General features: G+C 37.0%; 1 protein-coding gene across 1 annotated transcript in view; it reads left to right on the forward strand.

Annotated features, from left to right (window-relative positions):
* Positions 1 to 3,283: 3,283 nt before the first annotated feature.
* The window catches only part of TBX20 (T-box transcription factor 20), a 69,712-nt gene continuing 52,117 nt past the window's right edge, over positions 3,284 to 20,878 (forward strand). Inside the window, exons 1-3 of the mRNA XM_073632684.1 lie at positions 3,284 to 3,557; positions 9,520 to 9,751; positions 19,271 to 19,435. Coding sequence (XP_073488785.1) covers positions 3,431 to 3,557; positions 9,520 to 9,751; positions 19,271 to 19,435 — 524 coding nt within the window. The 5' untranslated portion in view covers positions 3,284 to 3,430. The remainder of the gene's footprint in view (positions 3,558 to 9,519; positions 9,752 to 19,270; positions 19,436 to 20,878) is intronic.

Consider the following 20,878-nt stretch of genomic DNA (forward strand, 5'->3'; position numbering starts at 1 on the left):
AGGGAGTAAATCATGATTATTTAGCTAAACAAATAAACGGATGAGTGTTCAGGGAAATGTTTAAAAAATTAATTAAAGGGTGGCTTTATGATAATAATTAACTTTATTCACTAGGGAAAGTTTTATTTATTTATGTATTTATTTATTTATTTATTGAGAGAGAGAGAGAGAGAGAGATACGAAAAGACAGAATATAGATCAGCACATTTATATATGTTATATTTATCCATATTATAGATAGATAGATAGATAGATAGATAGATAGATAGATAGATAGATAGATAGATAGATAGATAGACACATAGATAGATAGATATTAACTATTAATAACTATTAATGTTATTTTGTACAGTACTATTAGAATCAAAAGTGCATATACACATATTTGGTGGGATTGGTCAAGGAGTAAGTGATGATTATTTAGCATGAGAAGTAAACTGAAGAGTGTTTAGGAAAATGTAAAAAAATATATTTTTTAGGTGAATGGATGATAATAATTAACTTTATTCACTAGGGAAAGAGAGAGAGAGAGACGAAAAGACAGATGAATATAGGTCAGCATATTCATATATATGGTATTTATATATAATATATGTAGAAAAAGAGAGATAGATATGAACTATTAATATTATTTTGTACAGCACTATCAGAATCAAAGTGCATATACACATATTTGATTGGATTGGTCAATGAATAAATGATGATTATTTAGCATGAGAAATAAACTGAAGAGTGTTTAGGAAAATGAAAAAATATATACTTTACATTTTTTTTTTTTTTAGGTGAATGCATGATAATAATTAACTTTATTCGAGAGAGAGAGAGAGAGAGAGAGAGAGAGAGAGAGAGAGAGAGAGAGAGAGAGAGAGAGAGAGAGAGAGGAGTTAGATAGATAGATAGATAGATAGATAGATAGATAGATAGATAGATAGATAAAAGACCTATTATGAATGATCTATTTATCAGATAATGTTATGGATGTAGTTGTCAATACATTTATATGTCAGGAAAACAGGGGATCATTTAGTGATCACTTAGGGTGATTGGGACTGATTTTAAAATACAGCCTGAAAAGTATTGTTTTTTTTTTATTAACTACCATATGTTCTTTAATTGTTACATTGGTGCGGAACTATGCAGGAATACATTGTAATGGGTTTGTAGTGAAGTCCCATCTCCCAGCAGCAATGGTATCAGTGCAGATGTGAAGGAACTGCAGTAAAGAGGTGCAGATAGGCAGTGTTGATTTAAGGAAAAGGCCAGGACATTAATAGACACATAGCAGAGATATGTCATTGTAACAAAACAGATCTATCAATGTACCTGCAGTCAGGAGGATTGTGCTGACTGTGTTTTCCCATAGTCTGCTTCAGGAGTCTTGTTCAGATTAGTGAGAAAATGGTGTGTTGTGAAGTGGATTAACCCCACTGAGAGAGGGGTCTGGAGGAGATAGTGAGAGGATGCAGACTATACAAATGTTGCCACACAGTCTCCGCAAACAGCCTGAATACAAGTGACAAGATCTCCTCTACACTGACCATTACACAGCCCTTCATTCCCATTCCTTCATTAGAGTCCGATTAGACTTTTATCTAAAATATTGTCTTATGTTTTATAGTTCTAAATTATATGACTATCTTATCACTATCTAAAATATACATCTCCTTAAACATAAAAGGATAATAAGAATAAAGGTATCATTACAAGAATATTAAAGAAGCATCACATATTCTTTTGTTATTTAAATGTAATAAGAAATTGATATAATAATAAATAACATAAATTTTGTTTATCTTTTGCACTGTATGGCTTATGGTTAGGATCTCATATGCATAATTTGATACTGTTCTTATAGCTGTATTTATATTCACTTATTATTATAGCCAATCGTTAAATAGACAACATGAGGGAGATAATAGTTATAGTAGTAGTAAAAACCATACTATACATGAGTAACAATAAAAAAATCTATGTATATATACATATATATACATAGATATAAACAGTATATATATATAGAGAGAGAGTTTAATATGTATATATTATTATAATTATTATGACTATTATGGTTATTTGTATTATTATTATTGTTGTTGTTATTCTTTTCATATTATTTATTTATTAGATAACAATATAACATTTTACCTACACACAGCATGCATGTTGTATACACGTTGACATTTACATTATCTATACTTTGCATGTTGTTGTTGTTTAATTATAATAATAATATTCATAACATTATTCTTATTATTGGTAGTAGTAGCATTAGTAATAATATTGTTGTTATTATTATATTCTGCTGCTGCTATTATTGTTGCTGTTGTTGTTTTTATTACTATTACAATATGATCATTGTTGTTATTATTATTAATATTAAATAATAATACGAATAATTTATTATTATCATCATTGATATTTGAAAAGCCTTACTAGGTTATACAATCAATAAGAAAATATATGTTTTATATACTACAAAGTAGATTTAGTAGGATGTGAAGAGCCAGTATATGTGTGGAGGTTGTGATTTTGATGTTGACTCATTAGTCTTGGCTCATAGCACTGTGGACAAGCCATTAATTGGCAGTTATCACAAGCTCAGGATCTGTGGCTGGTGTGCAGGTAATTGGAGGGCTCCCTATCACTTGTGTGATTAATTCCCAGTCCACGCCTCTCCCATTGACATGATGGCACTGGTGAAGGTGGGACCCAAATGTCTGATCTGACAAGTGTGCGCTGCGTCCTTCCAGGTTGACATGTACAGTTATGGAGCATTTAAGAACATTATGTAAAGCTCTTTAAATATTCAGGCATGTGTAAATTCAGTGAATGATCTCTATCTTCATTATGAGATTTCAGAGGCACGTTCCTGTCTGTTATACAAGCTTGGCCCACTCCTGATCATAATCGTAAAATAAGGCTAATGGTCCAATTCAGCATTCTAATATTGCCAGCACTCCTCCCTGTAATCCTGGGCTGAGATTTAATGATCACCTTTTAGGAAATGACAGAGATGTTGTATTTAGGTATAAGCTGTGCACATCACAGTGCAGGCTGTCTGTGTCCTTCAGTCTTGTAGACATTTATCAGCTGGATCAGGCAGATGTGACGCACAAGTCCTGCCATTGGCCAGAGAAGAGATATGATCTGTGTGGCCATCAAATGAAGGAAGTGGAGGCTGAGATTCAGCACAGAGTACAGCACCAGCTCCAGCCAATCGGCGGCGATCCTCCCAGGCTACTAAGTTCTGTCCTAATGCCAAAGCTTCTCTCCTACCAGTAATACACCAAGCCTGGAGGGGAACTCACTGACACACTCACTGACAATATGTTTCCATAGAAGAACTACTGATACCTTCAATCCACAGGATCATCGGATCTACAGCAGCCTTCCCACTGCTTCTGACTTCTAGGAGAGAAGAGAGCCCAGCATGGAATACACAGCTTCTCCCAAACCTCAGCTCTCCTCCAGGGCGAACGCCTTCTCTATAGCCGCACTCATGTCCAGTGGTCCGGGCAAGGACAAGGACACCTCGGAGAGTACCATCAAACCACTGGGTGAGTAGACAGACTGGTCAGAGGGACAGAGGGACAGAGGGACAGGGACCACAACTATATACTGACATATACTGGGGATAGAGTCACACACACAAATACACTACTGCACAAGTGCCTTATAGCCTGATCTTATGTACAAAAAGTGGACTTACAACTGTCTTTGGCAAACACACACACACACACACACACACACACACATATATATATATATATATATATATATATATATATATATATATATATATATATAGTATATCATGAGAGCGAGAAATAGAGAGAAAACATTTGACAGGAAAGGGGGAATAGACTAATGTACACAAAGTAGACTCACAACTACACAAATTCCTTCAATATAGTCTGACATGAAGCTGTCTGGGAATGTTATGATATTTTGTATATACTGTGTGTGTGTATATATATATATATATATATATATATATATATATTTGCAGAGACAGCTTGAAGTCCATACTTTTATTATTGTATATTTATATGGACATATTTCTCTCTCCTCTCTCTCTCTCTCTCTCTCTCTATATATATTATCTATAGTTATATATATTATTTTATATCTACAGAGGCATATTTATTTCACTCTTTTTATCTATCTCTATGTAAATTTCCCTCTCTTCTCTCTCTTCTCTCTCTCTCTCTCTCTCTCCCTCCATGCCTATATAACTTTACAATAATACAAATACTATGGGTTTCAAGCTGTCTCTGCTAATATATATTGTATATGTATACAGTATATATATATATATATATATATATATATATATATATATATATATATATATACACACACATACACTTTCCTGCTGTTCCATGTTCGAAAATTAAACATATTAAACAAATATATGTTGATCATTTTGCAGGTGTATCGATTTCCATGTATACACACAAATTGTTCAACCCCTAGCTTTAGAATGAATATTTATTAAATATTTATTTAACATAACACATGCTTTTTTTATTGTGATACTGTAGGAGTTGATATACTAAAGGGGTAAAGACTTATTCACTGAGGTTAGTAAATAAGGAGAAGTTGTGTTCACTTTAATCACCCAGTCATGTGCTAGTGAAAGTTCTATGTCTCCTATATAAGAGTGTATTTAACTAAAGTGAACACAGGCTCGTCTTGTTTGCAAACATTCAGGTATCACTTATTTAGTAATAGTAAATAAAGCCTATTGTGTACGATGAGTGAGCAGTTAACATCTGGCCAGATAGATGTAGAATATTGCTCTCCTCTCTATCAGTGCTCAGATAGTGGTGATATGGAAGTCACCCCACAATATAGAATAGGCAGAACCCGGGGATCACAAGGTAGCCCTAGGATCTGAACAGGAAAGGTGCAATGTTCACCAAAGTAAGCAATGCGATTTCCCTGGAAAAGTGAAGGAAGGGGTTCCAGGCTGTGCTGTCAGTGAGACTGAATCCTGTTCGCTTTAAACAGACAATCGGGTCCAGGGGGGAATTGTAATGATCCCTCGATTTTTTTTTTTTTTTTTTTGCCATGTTAAGCGAATACAGGTTAGTGTATACATGATTCTAATATCCGAAGTGTTTTTTTCCCAATCAGTGTAGCCAGGCTCTTCCAGGAGCCTAGCTGTGTTTAGGAATCATGGAAAATGAATGTATGTTACAGCTGACACTAATGTGTGCATAGTGATATGTAGAGCATTATTATCAGAGCTCTAATATAGGAGCAATCTAAAGTTTTACATTCAACTTTAATGGGAAAGTTCCCTCCTGGAAATGTCCACAGTGTTCTGTACAATCCAATTGTTTTCTGTATCATTCAGTCCCTGGCTTCATAACTGACAGGCTCAAAGAATCACTGTGTAAAATACACCATTTTTAAACTTATGTAAAAAAAAGTCATTCGCTTACATCCCGGCTGGTCTAGTTATATTGAGATATTTATATTTAAGCATTAATGCGATTATGTGCATTTTACAGTTTGAAGATTGAACTCCCTAGTGCCTTTCATTCATTCCACATAATAATATTATTATACTCTATATACTTATTCTGCAGTGGTAATACTCATAATATAAAGGCACAGATGATAACACTGGTTCAGATACATTCAGCACTAGTCTAACATTCAACACCCGTATTCTGATACATTCAGCTATTCTAACAATTATTCTGATACATTCAGCACTTCTCTAAATACAATGTAACATGCAATAAATATAACAGCATGTATCTTATAATAATATACTTTATACTTTACAGATCCTGCAATGCATCTGGTTAATACAAAGCCTGAATTGCACAGGTTCTAATACATTCAGCACTATGCTATATAAAAGCATTCTCATTTATATCAAATAATAAAATACTCTGTACTGTTTAGATTCTGCAGTGCTTTTACTGGTTAATAAAAGAATATACAAATATCACTGGTTCTAATTCATTTAACACGATTCTATATAACAGTATTTCCCTTTATAGCAAATAATATACCCTATACCCTACTGATTCTTATTTACTGGTTAATACAAATAGTATTGGTTCATTCAAAACTGTTGTAAATAACTCTATTCCAATTTATATCAAATAATTGTATATCTGTGCTCATTCCACAATGCTTCTACTAATTCATACAAATGCCCACATAATACTGTTTCCCATATATCCAACTATTTTTAAGTAATAGTATTCTCCTTTATTATATTTTCTGCGTGCGATTTACTTGGAATCTGGTGCAGCTGTGCATATTTCCAATCAGCTTTTTATTGCCAAAGTTTAATTGAACAAGTTGAAGTTAGAAGCTGATTGGTGACTTTGCACAGTTGAACCGTGTACATCAGTTTTAGTAAGTCTCCCTATGTGTATTTTTCTGTAGTGTTTTTACTGATTAGTACAAATACCCAGATTAACATGGTCCTGATACATTCAACACGGCTTTTAAAATAATAACATTCCCTCTTTTAAATCAAATCATATTATATTCGATGCATACCCTGCATTGCTTTTACTAATCAGAATATGCACAGAACACAGTTTTTTTGACAGTCAACACAATATTCTAAATCATAGTACCCCTTTTCTTATAAAACAAGAAAAACAATGTTTGTGCCCTTCTCATTCTGCAATGTTTATATATAATAATAAAATACACAGATGACACTGGTTCTGATACATTAATAATAATATCCCTTTTGTGCATTTTTTAGCTTTTTTGTCTATTTCTTTTCTCAGATATTAATTTGCTATTAATGCAGATGTTGCTTTAAAATGCCTAATAGTATTGTGTGATATGAGCTCTGCTGAGCCCAGTCTGATGTTTTGTCCTTCCAAACCAAGTACAGGCAGAGTAGATTAGTAAGAATTGTAAGTCTGAGGAAAATCACCTTAGGGGAATTGTACTTCCTAGATGATTTCGTTACCATGATATATATATATATATATATATATATATATATATATATATATATATAACAAGAGTTATCATTTTTTAACATATAGGCTCTCATGGGCAATTCTATGTTAAAGAAGGACCACTGTGGAGTGGTTGCAATATTCTGGTAACTGTAAGTTGATAGATGATAACTGTAAGTTATCATCTAATAACAGTATTCAGTATATGAATTTCTTTCTTAATTGCACATGCTTTTTTTATATGTGTCTCTACATTTATATGCAAACATATTTTCCCTTGTTATTTATGCCTGGTACCTTGGTCTGCATCTTAAGGTGGAGAAAAGAAATAAAAGCACATAAAATTAAAAAATAAGGGAATTTATGTACTATATACTATCATTACATACATTAATCTCATCCAGTTTTCAGCCTACAATATTGTCAGTGATAGGTGTTCCTTTGAAAGACACATTCTTTATATGATCACCTGACCTGATATTAGTGCAATTAACTTAAAAAGTGGAGGCATAAAGAAACTTAGGCTTCAGTAATGTAACTCTTCAGGATACTTTAAGCAAATCTCTGTCAATGTCTATTAAAAATGTCCCCCAGCAGGCATATTAGTGATTAATGTCCTGAATGGGATAGGCTGCAACATTTGTAAGTTTTTCAAGAACCACATCATAAAAATGGCAGTAAAATATATATGAATGATCTGTATTTAACCATTTACCATTGTTTCATTTTCTGACATCAAAATAGATAGGGTTGCAGTATTATCAGTATTATAAAAATATATATATATATATATATCTGTTATATCTTGAGAAATGTTCAGATACATTGAAGCTATATTATTTAAAAATACATCCAATATTCTTTGTTGCTATGGTATTTTACTGTAATTCATTTGTAATGTAATATATAAACAAATATCCTATAGTAAGCTAGCTGCTTTCTTTCTTTCTTTCTTTCTTTCTTTCTTTCTTTCTTTCTTTCTTTCTTTCTTTCTTTCTTTCTTTCTTTCTTTTTCTTTCTTTCTTTTCAAAATATGATTTTTTAATGTGGCATTACATTTGTTATTAAAAGAAATCTATGTGTATAATAGTCCAGTGTACTTGACCAACTGGCTAGCACATTATGTAAGTGATCATAGCACATAAAAAGTTTAGAGTAAACCCGGTCTGCTAGGGAAGGGACTTTGCTTTCTTTGAGTAAATCTGCAGCATTCAGAACATTTCATATGTACATCTTACTTTTATTAATTCATGGATAAAAGAGGTCCCTTAGCACACTGAACTAACTTTCTCCACAAAGGTTTATACCAATTGCTGCTATAGATACAGCACTTTGACAGCACCACCAGCAGTCATTAAAGAATTGCTAAACCTTATGTGTGCAGTAACTTGGGACAACCAATCGGTATTTGCCTTACACTGCTCTGCTGCTTTCAGTAAAGATAATAGTAATTTATTCTGCATCTGAGAATTAGCACTTTAAAATATATCCTTTATATTCAAGAGGTTCATTTATTCAACCATGTACAGAGGTAATTCAAGTTTTTTAAAATCCTGGATTACACTGATACAGTATGTTGCTAGTGTTGCTTTTTCTGTGCTTGTCTGATAATTCTATGGCACATGGAAGATGAATGCTTTTCACTTTACTGCTTTGATTGGACTTGGGCATCATCCACTCCAATGTTAGTAGTTGATTAGGGCCCCCAGGCATGTGCAGGAAGCTTCTATTTTTTAAATTCCCCTGCATGTGATTGGGTATTTGAAGTGAACAACACGTGGGGGTAATTTAATAAAACTGGTGCACACAAAATCTGGTGCAGCTGTGCATAATAACCAATTCTCTACTAGGTTTTATTGTCAAAGCTTAATTGAACAAGTTGAAGTTAGAAGCTGATTGGTTATTATGCACAGCTGCACCCGATTCTGTGTGCACTAGCTTTAGTAAATCTCCCCCCATACTTATGCCATCAAGAGAAATAACATTTTAAGTAAATCAACCTCTAAATACATAGTTGAGTAGAATAAGCGATGTGCAAACTACAGTGAGTGACAGGGGAGGGTTGGCAGCCTTAGGGCTGGGGCACAAGTTCAGTCAAGTGGCCCATTGAGCCGGTGGTGGCAAAGTGATGGATCGGGAAAAACAGTCTAAGGTTTTCCATGACCACAAAGGTGGGGAGAGGACAATGTGGTCCTCCTGAGTGAGCTACCCAGTTCCAAGAGAGAATTTCATATTTAGGATTTTTCCTGGTTCTTTCATGTTATTCACATAATAACGACAATGGTAATACTTACATATATTTTATAAATTATGGGTTATGTTGGCAAAACATTATGCAAGCCTTTATACAATACAATACTCATCTATGGGAAAAGGGACACTTTCTGGTCCACTTTCATACATATCTCTCACTGACTTGAATCGAATAGACACTAATGCACAGCTTTTATCTTTCTCATCACCAGCCCAGTATATTCAATTGCTTTTAAATGAGAGAGACTTTCCAGGTCTGCTGCCTTGTGTCCTTGTTAGTTCAGTCACTGATACATTTTCTTTTCCTTTGTGTTAGAACAATTTGTCGAGAAGTCATCCTGTGTTCCTTTGAGTGACATATCCATTGTGGACCCTCATGGGGATTTCAGCAGCAGTCCTGCCTCTCTGTGTACAGAACCTCTTATACCTACCACTCCCATCATCCCCAGCGAGGAGATGGCTAAGATTTCCTGTAGCCTGGAGACCAAGGAACTGTGGGATAAGTTTCATGACCTAGGGACGGAAATGATCATTACCAAGTCTGGCAGGTAAATCAACTTTCCTAAAGTATCAGAAACTTCACTTCCAGGCAGTAAGGCATACATTTTATATAATATAGGCAAGTCAATGTGATGCATCTTTATCTGTATTCAAGTAAAAATCTCTATTTATAGCTTACAAACTCTTTTAGGTTGTTCTTTGCTTCATAGAACACGTTATGACATACTGGAATGAGTATTGAAAACAATGGAATGCATTTAATAGGTGCCCCAAAGGATGAGGATATCATCTTTTGAGGCCCAACACATGAACAATATAGCAATAAAAATGACACCACATCCATTACACATAATTTGTTGCTGAAGTGATGTTCTGGGCCTATGCAATACCCCAGAAAGAATATTGTAACAACACTAAATATCTTCCAGGAAATCCTGGCCAATCATTTCTTGAAAGCTAGAGACTAATCCCTACCTCCAACTGAGTTAAAAGCTTTACCTACATTTGTAGCTACATACCTCCATTAGTGAAGGGATCTGGTAAAATGAAAACATACCTGGCCTTATACAGTAAAGGCTAGTCATGTATAAAACATTACGCAATATCATTTTGGGGCTTAAAAATGTCACGACACTTCCACAATTATGTAATAAATTTGCATTCATTAATGCACAGCTCAAGATGAGGCATAATGCCATTTGATAGCAAATATTATTTTTTAAATGGCAGTTAAACCAATCACAATCCTTCAAACCTGGTAAATAATTTAAAGGAATTTTGTATCTGTGGTCAAGAGTCAGACATACCAATGTATGCACAGCAAAATGTTTTTTATTTATTTGCCGCATTTATACAGTGCTGACATATCACAGAGTATTTTATAGAGAATTTGGAACCATTCACGTCGTATAAAAAGCCCATTAATACAAGTTTATGAAGTCTTTGTAAAGAACTACATTTTAAAGGAAAGAAGCTTATGATAAAACAAACATATAAAACATTTTGTTTGAGCAGTTTAGCTGTTGCAGGCAATGCTGTAATTTTAAGATTTTTTTGAACATTCTGTAAACTAAGCCTAGGGGGTTAATATAATAGATTATTTGTCCTGGCTTCACTCATTCTTTTTTTTTCTTCTAAAGGTAAGTCTGGATTCACACCTTTTCATATGTGTTTTTGTGCGTTTTTATATAAACTGTGTTCATGCATTGACGTGTTTTAATACACATAGGTGCGACCAAGTTCTCAATGTTATAAAAAAAAAAATCTGTGCCAATGAAAGGAGCCCTGCAGCAGATCTATGATCTAATCTGATCTCTGATAAAGTACCATGTTTTTTACAGAATCAGGCAGTGTCTGAATTGCTGTTACAATATAATACTAACTGCCCTCTGGGGGAAAACCAGTATAAATATTTACTACAGGATACAAGCAGAAAGCAGTGGCCCATCCCTTGACTCCATATAGCTTTCTGCTATAGGGTTTGGTTTTCTAAGGAAAATGCTTACTTTGTTTAGTGAGTTATATGAAGCTGTGTTTACACATCTAACCACATGAAGAGGAGATAAAAAACAACACAAGACTTTGTCTTGCTCATGATGATTAAATAACTAAACGCAGTAACTCTTTATTCACTTTATTGGCAATATTAATTTAAATAATGCATGTTGTTTTCATATAGTTTCCGTATGAATCTTACCTAACAGATTACAATTACCTATATAGTGGAACCCTGGTTTACGAGTAACATGGTTAATGAGCGTTTTGAAAGACGAGCAACTTTTTTTAAGAATTCTGACTCGGTTTGCGAGCGTTGTCTCGCAAAACGAGCAGAATTCAAGCTAATGGGGTGTGCAGTACCGCTTTTGGCCAGAGGTGCAAATCATAAGTGGAAAATCAAGGGGTCCCCTGAAGGGGTCACCTGTTCTCCTATCAGCAGAAGGGGCATTATTATGGGGTGTTTGCCCAGAGCGGTTTTCATTTGTCACCTGATCTGGGGGATGTCTCCTTATTTAAACCTCTGACTCCATAGATTAAAGTTGCTAAAGAGACTAATGCCTCACCAGAAATGTAGACACCCAGATCATTGTTCTTTCTTACTAAAATATATGAGGATAAATAAATCTGTACTCTGGGAAAAGTAAAAGTCCTCCCATGCAACGTGGTTGTTTATGCATTACAAGGGTTAGCTTGCTTTTTATGTCTAGGGGACTGGGTAAAGCATTTTTATTTATCCGATCCTCCACTCCCTCTGGCTCCCCCTGTGCAGCAAGACTGGTCCCCGCAGATTTTCTTCCCATGCACTCCAGTGGTTGGCAGCCCCTGATGTCATCAAGATCAATACAGGGACCATAGCTCTGCATTGGGTGTAAGGATGTTGAGGGACAGCCCACTATCTGGGCAAAGGGGAGCACCATTTTGCCAGGGGAGTGGAGGATCGGGTAAGTAAATGCGCTTTTACCATACCCTAGCCTAGACCAAGGATCTACAAACTCTATAAACAAAGGGCCAGTTTACTGTCCTTCAAACAGTGGGAGGTATAGTGTCTCATCATTGGTGTCAGTAATTGTGCCCCATCATTGGTGTAAGTGGGAGATAGTGTTTAATCATTGGTGTCAGTAATAGTGCCCCATTATTGGTGTCAGTGGGAGATACAGTGTCCCGTCATTGCTGTCAATAGGAGGTATACTATCTCATCATTGGTGTCAGTAATAGTGTCCCATCATTGGTGTCAGTGGGAGGTATAGTGTCTCATCATTGGTGTGAGTAATAATGCCCCATCAGTGGTGTTAGTCTGAGATATAGTGTCCCATCATTGGTGACAGTGGGAGGTATAGTGTCTCATCATTGGTGTCAGTAATAATGCCCCATTAATGGTGTCAGTGGGAGGTATAGTGTCTCATCATTGGTTTCAGTAATCATGCTCCATCATTGGTATCAGTGGGAGGAATAGCGCCCCATCATTGGGATCAATGGGAGGAATAGTGCCCCATCAATGGTGTCAGTGGGAATAATAGTGCCCCATCATTGGTGTCAGTGGCAGGAACTATACCCCACTGTTGCCGAGGGCTGGATAAAACCAAACAAAGGGCCACAGTTTGGAGACCACTGCCCTAGACTAAATGAGAATTTAACCCTTGCAGTGTGGACACAGCCACACTGCAAGGGAGAGCTTTTACTGCTCCCAGAGTTGAGCTTCAACTGTAGATTCCCATTATCTGTATAATTATACCTCTTTGGATCTGGCCTGACATTTTGCATAGCTGATAGCTTTCCAATACCCTGGGGTCAGTTACAGGTTTAGAATTCCTGGAAATGCATACTGAATGTATCTCTGTATTGTTCTATTATCTAGTTGACATTGCATACTCCAAGTTCAACACATCTTCCTAAATGTTGACTGTTTTAAAATGTTACTGGATTTTTACTTTTATTTGCAATACAGTTGGATCTTACTAAAGGAATAGTGTCTACCTAACAAATGGAATGTTCACTTAGCTTAGTGCATACATTGAAATTGTGATACCTTCAGTCATACAATAATATCCAAGGAAAATTTGGGGGTTATTTTCTTATATCCCTCACCCAAGATTGGGCATCCAAAGTGAACATAGCTTCACCTCATTTACCAAGCTAGGTGTACACACACATTTCAAAGTGAACATTCACTTTGCTAAAAGGACAGTCTTTATTCCTACAGTAAACCAACTTCATAGTATTCTAAAAATACTTTTGGGATATTGCAGAAGCTTACTGTTTGTTTTATCCTATCCGGTCAAGCAACCAAAGTATTATTCTGAACTAGGGTTAGCTTAAGCAAGTACAATGTCATAGATTTTTCTCCATAGTCAGGCTGAGCAGTTCCATAGTTTCCAGTATTATGTCTTGTTGAGTGAAGCTATAAATAATCCAGTAGTTTCTAGTACTTTCTATTTATTATGGAAGGATTAGCTCACTTGTTTTTTTACCATGTCAAGATAACCTCAAGGTAGCTGTGCATTATACTCTGATTTTCAAAGAATTTAGCAAGGCTATTTAAAGTTATGTCAAGGCAAAAAAAGACATATGCAGTACATCATGCACTTTTCCACATTCCCTTTTATGACCCTGAAAGTACAGTAAAATACCCGTTGATCTGCCAGAAAAGCACTCAACCCTAAGTCCTATTGTGGGCTAACAACACACAACATTTTTGTGGTCTGAGTGGTGTCAGCCCTGCCCAGTTTTCTTTTACTAAACTACTCAGACCCTCCTACTCTCCCATCTCTACAACAAAAAGGCTAAAGCTGGCCATAGGCGGAGAAGAAATGTACTCGATTCCCCCATCAACACAGTCAGTATTAACAGGGGAATTATTCCCGTGGAGCCGTGGTGTTCTCCAGGCAAGGGGTAAGGGGCAAGGGGCCGGGGCCAGCCCGCTCTAACAGCCGCTAGCAATAACCACATGTAAAATCCGGTAGGCTAGTTGTACCCAAGTTGATCGATCAATCAATTTGGGTACATTCAGCCTGCCCATACATAGTTCAAATCTCGGCCGGTTGAGATTTGCACCGCCAATGGCCGGCTTAATCAATATTACTTGTAAATGGACTTATTTTCAAGTGTAAATGCACCCTTATCCAACCAATATAACAAAACATTTTTAATGGTATATTTAAGAGCCCCAAACAAGGGAAGTTCCCTGTTAGGGTTTCAATACACTTTAATACCATGTTACATTTTAACTAATCTGGCTAAGCCAGGAATTTTTTCCGCATAAAGAAAACTGGCTTTAGGGTTAAGGTGACCAATAATAACAATGATCCCCATTTCATGTTTTACTTGCAATAATCAAGGTTTCTCAAGGTTAGTCCTGCTTCTTTTGCACATTAGCCCCGAGGAAGGGGAAGACTTTTCCCCAAAACACATTGGATTTATTTGATGCACTTAACCAATAAACAAACAAAATACCTCTAAATGATATAAATGTAATGTGCTCCTCAATACCCACCTCAGAGTTTTGCAATAATTAAGCCATTTATGGCTTCCTGTGGATTGATAATTTATTAAAATATTTCCCTACAGACAGGCCTGATTCTTCAAATGCCAATGCACAAGAAGACACAAATTAGCATATGTTCCCTACTGACATATGAGGCAAGGTGTGCAGTAGATAATGGTACTCTATATGCTTATTTGAAGACAGATAGATACAGATAGGTACAGTATCTTCCCACAAAAAGTTCTTTGGTAGAGGCCCCCATCTTACTTACACTCAAGTCATTGTTTCCAGTCTGTATATTGTTATTAGTCTGTTTATTATAGGATTTTAGAAACTACCTTTCACATGCCTGAAGCCCTACAATACGTTTTTTTAAAGAGTTACACTATAATTGGTTATTTATTGGTTAAAATAAGACAGTGGTGTGTTAAAGTAAATGCTAAAGTAGACCTAAAGGCAAAACTTTTTTTTTCATTTTGGATAGAGCATGGGAGGGTATAACCCGGTCAGATTTTTTTTTTTTTTTTTTGCCATCTGTATTTCATTGTGGAGATTTCCCTTCCTATCCCATAGCCAAACAGGAAGTGAGAGGAAATAACTCCAAATTAAGGGAATTCCTTGGGGACCCCCATGTCACCAGAACAAGTGTCCCTATTGAAAGATTTCCCCTCTATTACTTTTCTGGGGACAACCCAAAATTTGGGATTTTCTTTTACTTTCCCTTTCAATGATAATGATAAACAGGACAAATAGAGAGAGTGAATCTCTTTGACTGGGACACAGATAGCAATAAAAGCTGACAAACTTTCTAATCTCTCTGCACTCTATCCAAAACAAAAAAAAAAGTTTTGTCTTTATTTATACTTTAAGAAGCGGCAAAAGCAGGGACGCTTCAATCTAGAAATGACTGATGTTCTGATTTCTAATATAAATTCCAGCGTTGAATCAGAATTTGCCCAACTATTACAGAACAGACATAGCAAAGAAACATAGTTGCTTTTTTTACCAAATAAAAATATTATGTAGTTTATAATGTTTTAGGCTCCACGCACACAAGCATTTTTAAACTCTTAGAAGCTATTATGAGCAATTTATTTTCTGTTCCTAGAAGTTAATCCTATGGGTCCATGCACACTATTTTATGATAGAAGAATTTTTCAAGATTCAGCGTTAGAGTTTTTGGGAGCATTTTCCTGGCAGAAAAAAAACACGACGTGCTTCTAAATGCTACTAAAACAACTTTTTTCAAGTTTTTTTTTCTATTTATGTACTGTAAAAATGCTAATGAAAAACTAACACTCCTAAGCACTCCTAAAAATTTCTAAAAGCTACTAAAAGGCTACTACAAGCTGGAACAAAAATGCTATTATCAGCGTTTTCATCCAGCGTTTTTTTCTAGCATTTTTAAGCTTATAAAAAATGATCGTGTGCATGGAGCCTTAGAAGTTAGCCAGAAGATAATGAGATGCTCCAAGGTGCCCTTCGGCATTAGATGATTGTCATCTAATCCACCTTCAAACGTGAGCAGATACTTCCAGCCAACCTATCTCCAGAAAAAAAAGCTGATCATCCAGACTGGGCTTATCTGGCCAACTGCTAAAGTTCTGCATAATGCCTGAATTAGGAGCTTGCACTTCAGTCTGGCTTTACTGAGTAGGACTAGGGATGAGCCCGATGTTTGAGTCGAACATCGGGCTTCGAGTCGAACATCGGGCTCAGGTGTTCGCCTGTTCGCCGAATAGCAAACAATTTGGGGTGTTTGCGGCAAATTCGAAAGCCACGGAACACCTTTTATAAGTCTATAGGAGAAATCAAAAGTGCTAATTTTAAAGGCTTATATGCTTGGTATTGTCATAAAAAGTGTTTTGGTGCCTGGGTCCTGCCCCAGGGAATAAGTGTATCAATGCAAAAAAAGTTTTAAAAACGGCTGTTTTTTCGGGAGCAGTGACTTTAATAATGCTTAAAGTGAAAAGTGATATATTCCTTTAAATTTCGTACCTGGGGGGTGTCTATAGTATGCCTGTAAAGTGGCGCATGTTTCCCATGTTTAGAACAGTCCCTGCACAAAATGACATTTCTAAAGGAAAGAAAGGAATTTAAAAGTACTCACGGCTATAATGAATTGTTGGTCCCGGCAATACAGATAAAAGAAGTATGAATATTAAGGGGAACCACGAACCAAAATTTTAAAAAAATGGCATGGGGGTCCCCCTCAAAATCCATACCAAACCCTTCAGGTCTGGTATGGATTTTAAGGGGAACCCCGCGCCAAAATAAAAAAAATGGCGCGGAGGTCCCCCCAAAAATCCATACCAGACCCTTATCCGAGCACGCAACCTGGCAGGCCACAGGAAAAGAGGGGGGACGAGAGAGCGCCACCCCCCTCCTGAACCGTACCAGGTCACATGCCCTCAACATGGGGAGGGTGCTTTGGGATAGTTGATGGGGACAAGGGCCTCATCCCCACATACCTTGCCCGGTGGTTGTGGGGGTCTGCGGGCGGGGGGGCTTATCGGAATCTGGAAAATGAATAATTTGGCCCAATTTGGACATTTTCACTTAGGAGTGTACTCACTTTTGTATATATACACACACAATATACACAGATCACCCACAACTTTTTTTGACCACCCAATATTGTGTAGGTTCCCCTTTTGCCACCAAAACAGCACTTACCCGTCAAGGCATGGATGTCACTAGACCTCTGAATATATGCTGTGGTATTTGGCATTGAACTGTCAGTAGCAGATCCTTGAAGACCTGTAAGCTTTGCAAGGTAGGGCCTCCATGGATCTGATTTGTTTTTCCAGCTCATCCCATAGATGCTCGATCTAGAGAATATGGAGGTTAAGTCAACACCTTAATTCATTATTGTATTTCGCAAACTATTCTTGAACCATTTTGGTACTGTAGTAGGGCGCATTATCCTGCTGAAAGAGGTCTCTACTATCAGGGAATACTGTTTCCATGAAGGGGTGTACTGTGTCAGCAACATAGTTGAGATAGGTGGTACATGTTAAAGTAACATCCACATGAATGGCAGGACCCAAGGTTTCCCAGCAGAACATTGCCTATAGCATCACACTGCCTCTGCTGGCTTGCCTTCTTCCATTACTGCATCCTGATGCCATCTCTTCCCCAGGTGAGTGACACACGTGCACCCAGTCATCCACATGATGTAAAAGAAAATGTGATTTGTTGGGCCAGGCCACCTTCTTCCATTGCTCTGTGGTCCAGTTCTGATGCTCATGTGCCCATTTTAGGTGCTTTTGGCTGTGGACACAGGTCAGCAACAAACTGTGATCCCCATTTTTTCTGCTTTCAACACATCAACTTCATAGACAATATGTTTGACAACATTGACCTTTAGATGCCATTATAACAAAACAATCAATGTTGTTCACTTTACCTGTCAGTGGTCATAGAGATATGGCTAATTGATGTATACACTAAAGCTGGCCATATACAGATAACATTTCGGACATTTCCCATCTGAAAGTTGATTGGTGGGTGACCCTGCCAGCACCACTTGGCTCAACAAATGTAGATCTGAAGATCGAAGGAGCTTGGCAAAACATTGTTGACTGAACAGTAACTTCAGTCAATCAGCTACAGTTACTGTTCAGGTATTCTAAATACAGATGAGTTAAGGTTCGGGCTAATATTAGGTCAATAATTTCACCAGCATGACATCAAGTGGCTGTGGGGTGGGAAATTCCACAGCTGCGGCAAGTTGGGATGGCGGTCTGCCATTCACTTGACCATGCCCAGCGGGTTCGGCTGAACTGATTTCCATCCAAACTTTAGTTTATCCTTAAAGCGGGGGTCCACCTATCTATCGTTTTTTTTTTTTTAGTTCATTCACAAACTTTTCTTCTCAGCATTACATACTCACATATTGTGTGTAATATGTCCGCCTGTGTCAGATTTCGTCGGAAAGAATAACTTATATTATTCACTGCAGGCGGTTTCCATCTTCATTGTGGGCATTTGAAGCCCACAAGCATTTATTTCCTGGATGTGGTGAATGCTGTGCTCCCAGCATTCACCGCTCGTTCCTGCACATGCTCAGTGGCATCCTGGGAAGCCTGAGACTAGCCCCCAGGAGCCTGGGAGAGGCTAGAAACACGCCTACTCCCACGGGAGGAGAACCAGGAAGTGCAAAGAAGAATAGAAAAATAAAAGGTAATTACGGCGATTTAAATTTTTTTAAATGGCATGTCAGCATCTAGGCAAGGAAGAGAATACATACAGATATTGTTCAAAATTTGGGTGGAACCCCGTTTTAATTCTGCCAGCCATGGGTGCTCTCAGAATACAATAGTCGGCAGGGGAGATTTGTCCATCAGTGCTATTAAGCATAGGGGGAACCTGTGTGACCTCTTTTGTCAAGCCTGCAGGTTGAATGAAAGAACTCTATGCGTGTATGGCCAGTTTAAAAGAAGATTTGGTAACCCATTCTTTGTGGGCTCTATTATATAACAATTCTCATTATAAACATGTTACTCTCTTTATGTAAAAGCTATGGTCAGTGTAATTATTTGTAGCATTTATCAATTCCTAATATACTTTCTGTTTATTTTTCTAGGAGAATGTTTCCTACTATCCGGGTTTCATTCTCTGGAGTCGATCCAGATGCCAAATACATTGTGCTAATGGACATTGTGCCGGTGGACAATAAAAGGTACAGATATGCCTATCACAGATCTTCATGGCTGGTGGCTGGAAAAGCAGATCCTCCTCTACCTGCTCGGTAAGTTGTTACACTATCATTTTTATAAAAAATATTTAAAATTATGATTTTTTAACATTTATAGTAACTGAAATAAATCAAAAAATTTCTACGCGTTTAAAAGTCTTACTTCAATGAAAGTATTTTATGTAGTTTTGCACAGAGCAGGGAGGGAAAAGAGCCTCTGCCAGATCTGTATTTTTATTATTAATGTTATTATTGTTGTTGTTGTTGTTATCTGTGGCTCTTTTGGGTATGTTTCTCAATCTTTCTGTTAGGACCGAAAATTAAGAGAAATTTCTCCAACAGGGACAAAAAATCAGCCTGGACAATGCTGATAGCCACAACTGCAAGCAGACAGCGCCTACATGAATGTGGCAACTCTGCTCTGTATTTATAAGCAGAGCAGTATTGTTGCCACACCATCACAGGAAGCTGCATTAGATGGACTTCACTGGCAGGATTTATGAGTATTTGTGGGAATTTGCAGGGGGACTAACCGAAAACTGTAAATGCAGATATACTTGTAAATAAGTGCTGTAGCACATATTTTTTGAGGCAATAGCTTTACTTTACTATAAAGCTTGACTTGCTGTTTTTTGGTTAGCAACAGAATTCAAAATTCATACATTAATATATGTGGTTACCTGGTTACATGTCGATCAAATAGTCTCCCTAGCCTAGTACAAGCATGCATTTCAGGAATTTTGATTTCCCTTGCTTTTTCTGGCAAATATCTCAGAAATAGCTGAAACCAAAGAAAGAAAACTTGAATTCTCAGCAGGAAGTCAGTACTGGAATAACCCATTACAAAAATGTTAGGAAATATTTTCTAATAAAATATATAAAAACAAGAAGCCCAGTAATCATTCCACCTGTGACAGTGTGGTAAGATCTGAAAAATATATTTAATTAATGGCCTCCATGGACTGCTTAGGGAAATATTAGACCACTGTTTGTGCCCCCAAAAATAATGATACATAATAATTATTTACTAAAGGTCTGACATACACTATATTGTCAAAAGTATTGGGGTTCCTGCCTTTACTTCTTAGTCTGCAGGGTTCAATATTGAGTTGGCCCACCCTTTGCAGCTATAACAGCTTCAACTCTTCTGGGAAGGCTGTCCACAAGGTTTAGGAGTGTCTATCGGAATGCTTGACCTTTCTTCCAGAAGCGCATTTATGAGGTCAGGCACTGATGTTGGATGAGAAGGCCTGGCTTGCAGTCTCCACTCTTATTCATCCCAAAGGTGCTCCATCTGGTTGAGATCAGGACCCTGTGCAGGCCAGTCAAGTTCCTCCACCCCAGACTTGCTCATCCGTGTCTTTATGGACCTTGCTTTGTGCACTGGTCCAAATCATATGGTGGAAAGGGGGATTATAGCGTGGGGGTTGTTTTTCAGGAGTTATGCTTGGCCCCTTAGTTCCAGTGAAGGGAACTCTAAAGATGTCAACATATCAA

This window comes from Aquarana catesbeiana, linkage group LG05 (assembly GCF_042186555.1).
Source record: "Aquarana catesbeiana isolate 2022-GZ linkage group LG05, ASM4218655v1, whole genome shotgun sequence".
NCBI lineage: Eukaryota > Metazoa > Chordata > Amphibia > Anura > Ranidae > Aquarana > Aquarana catesbeiana.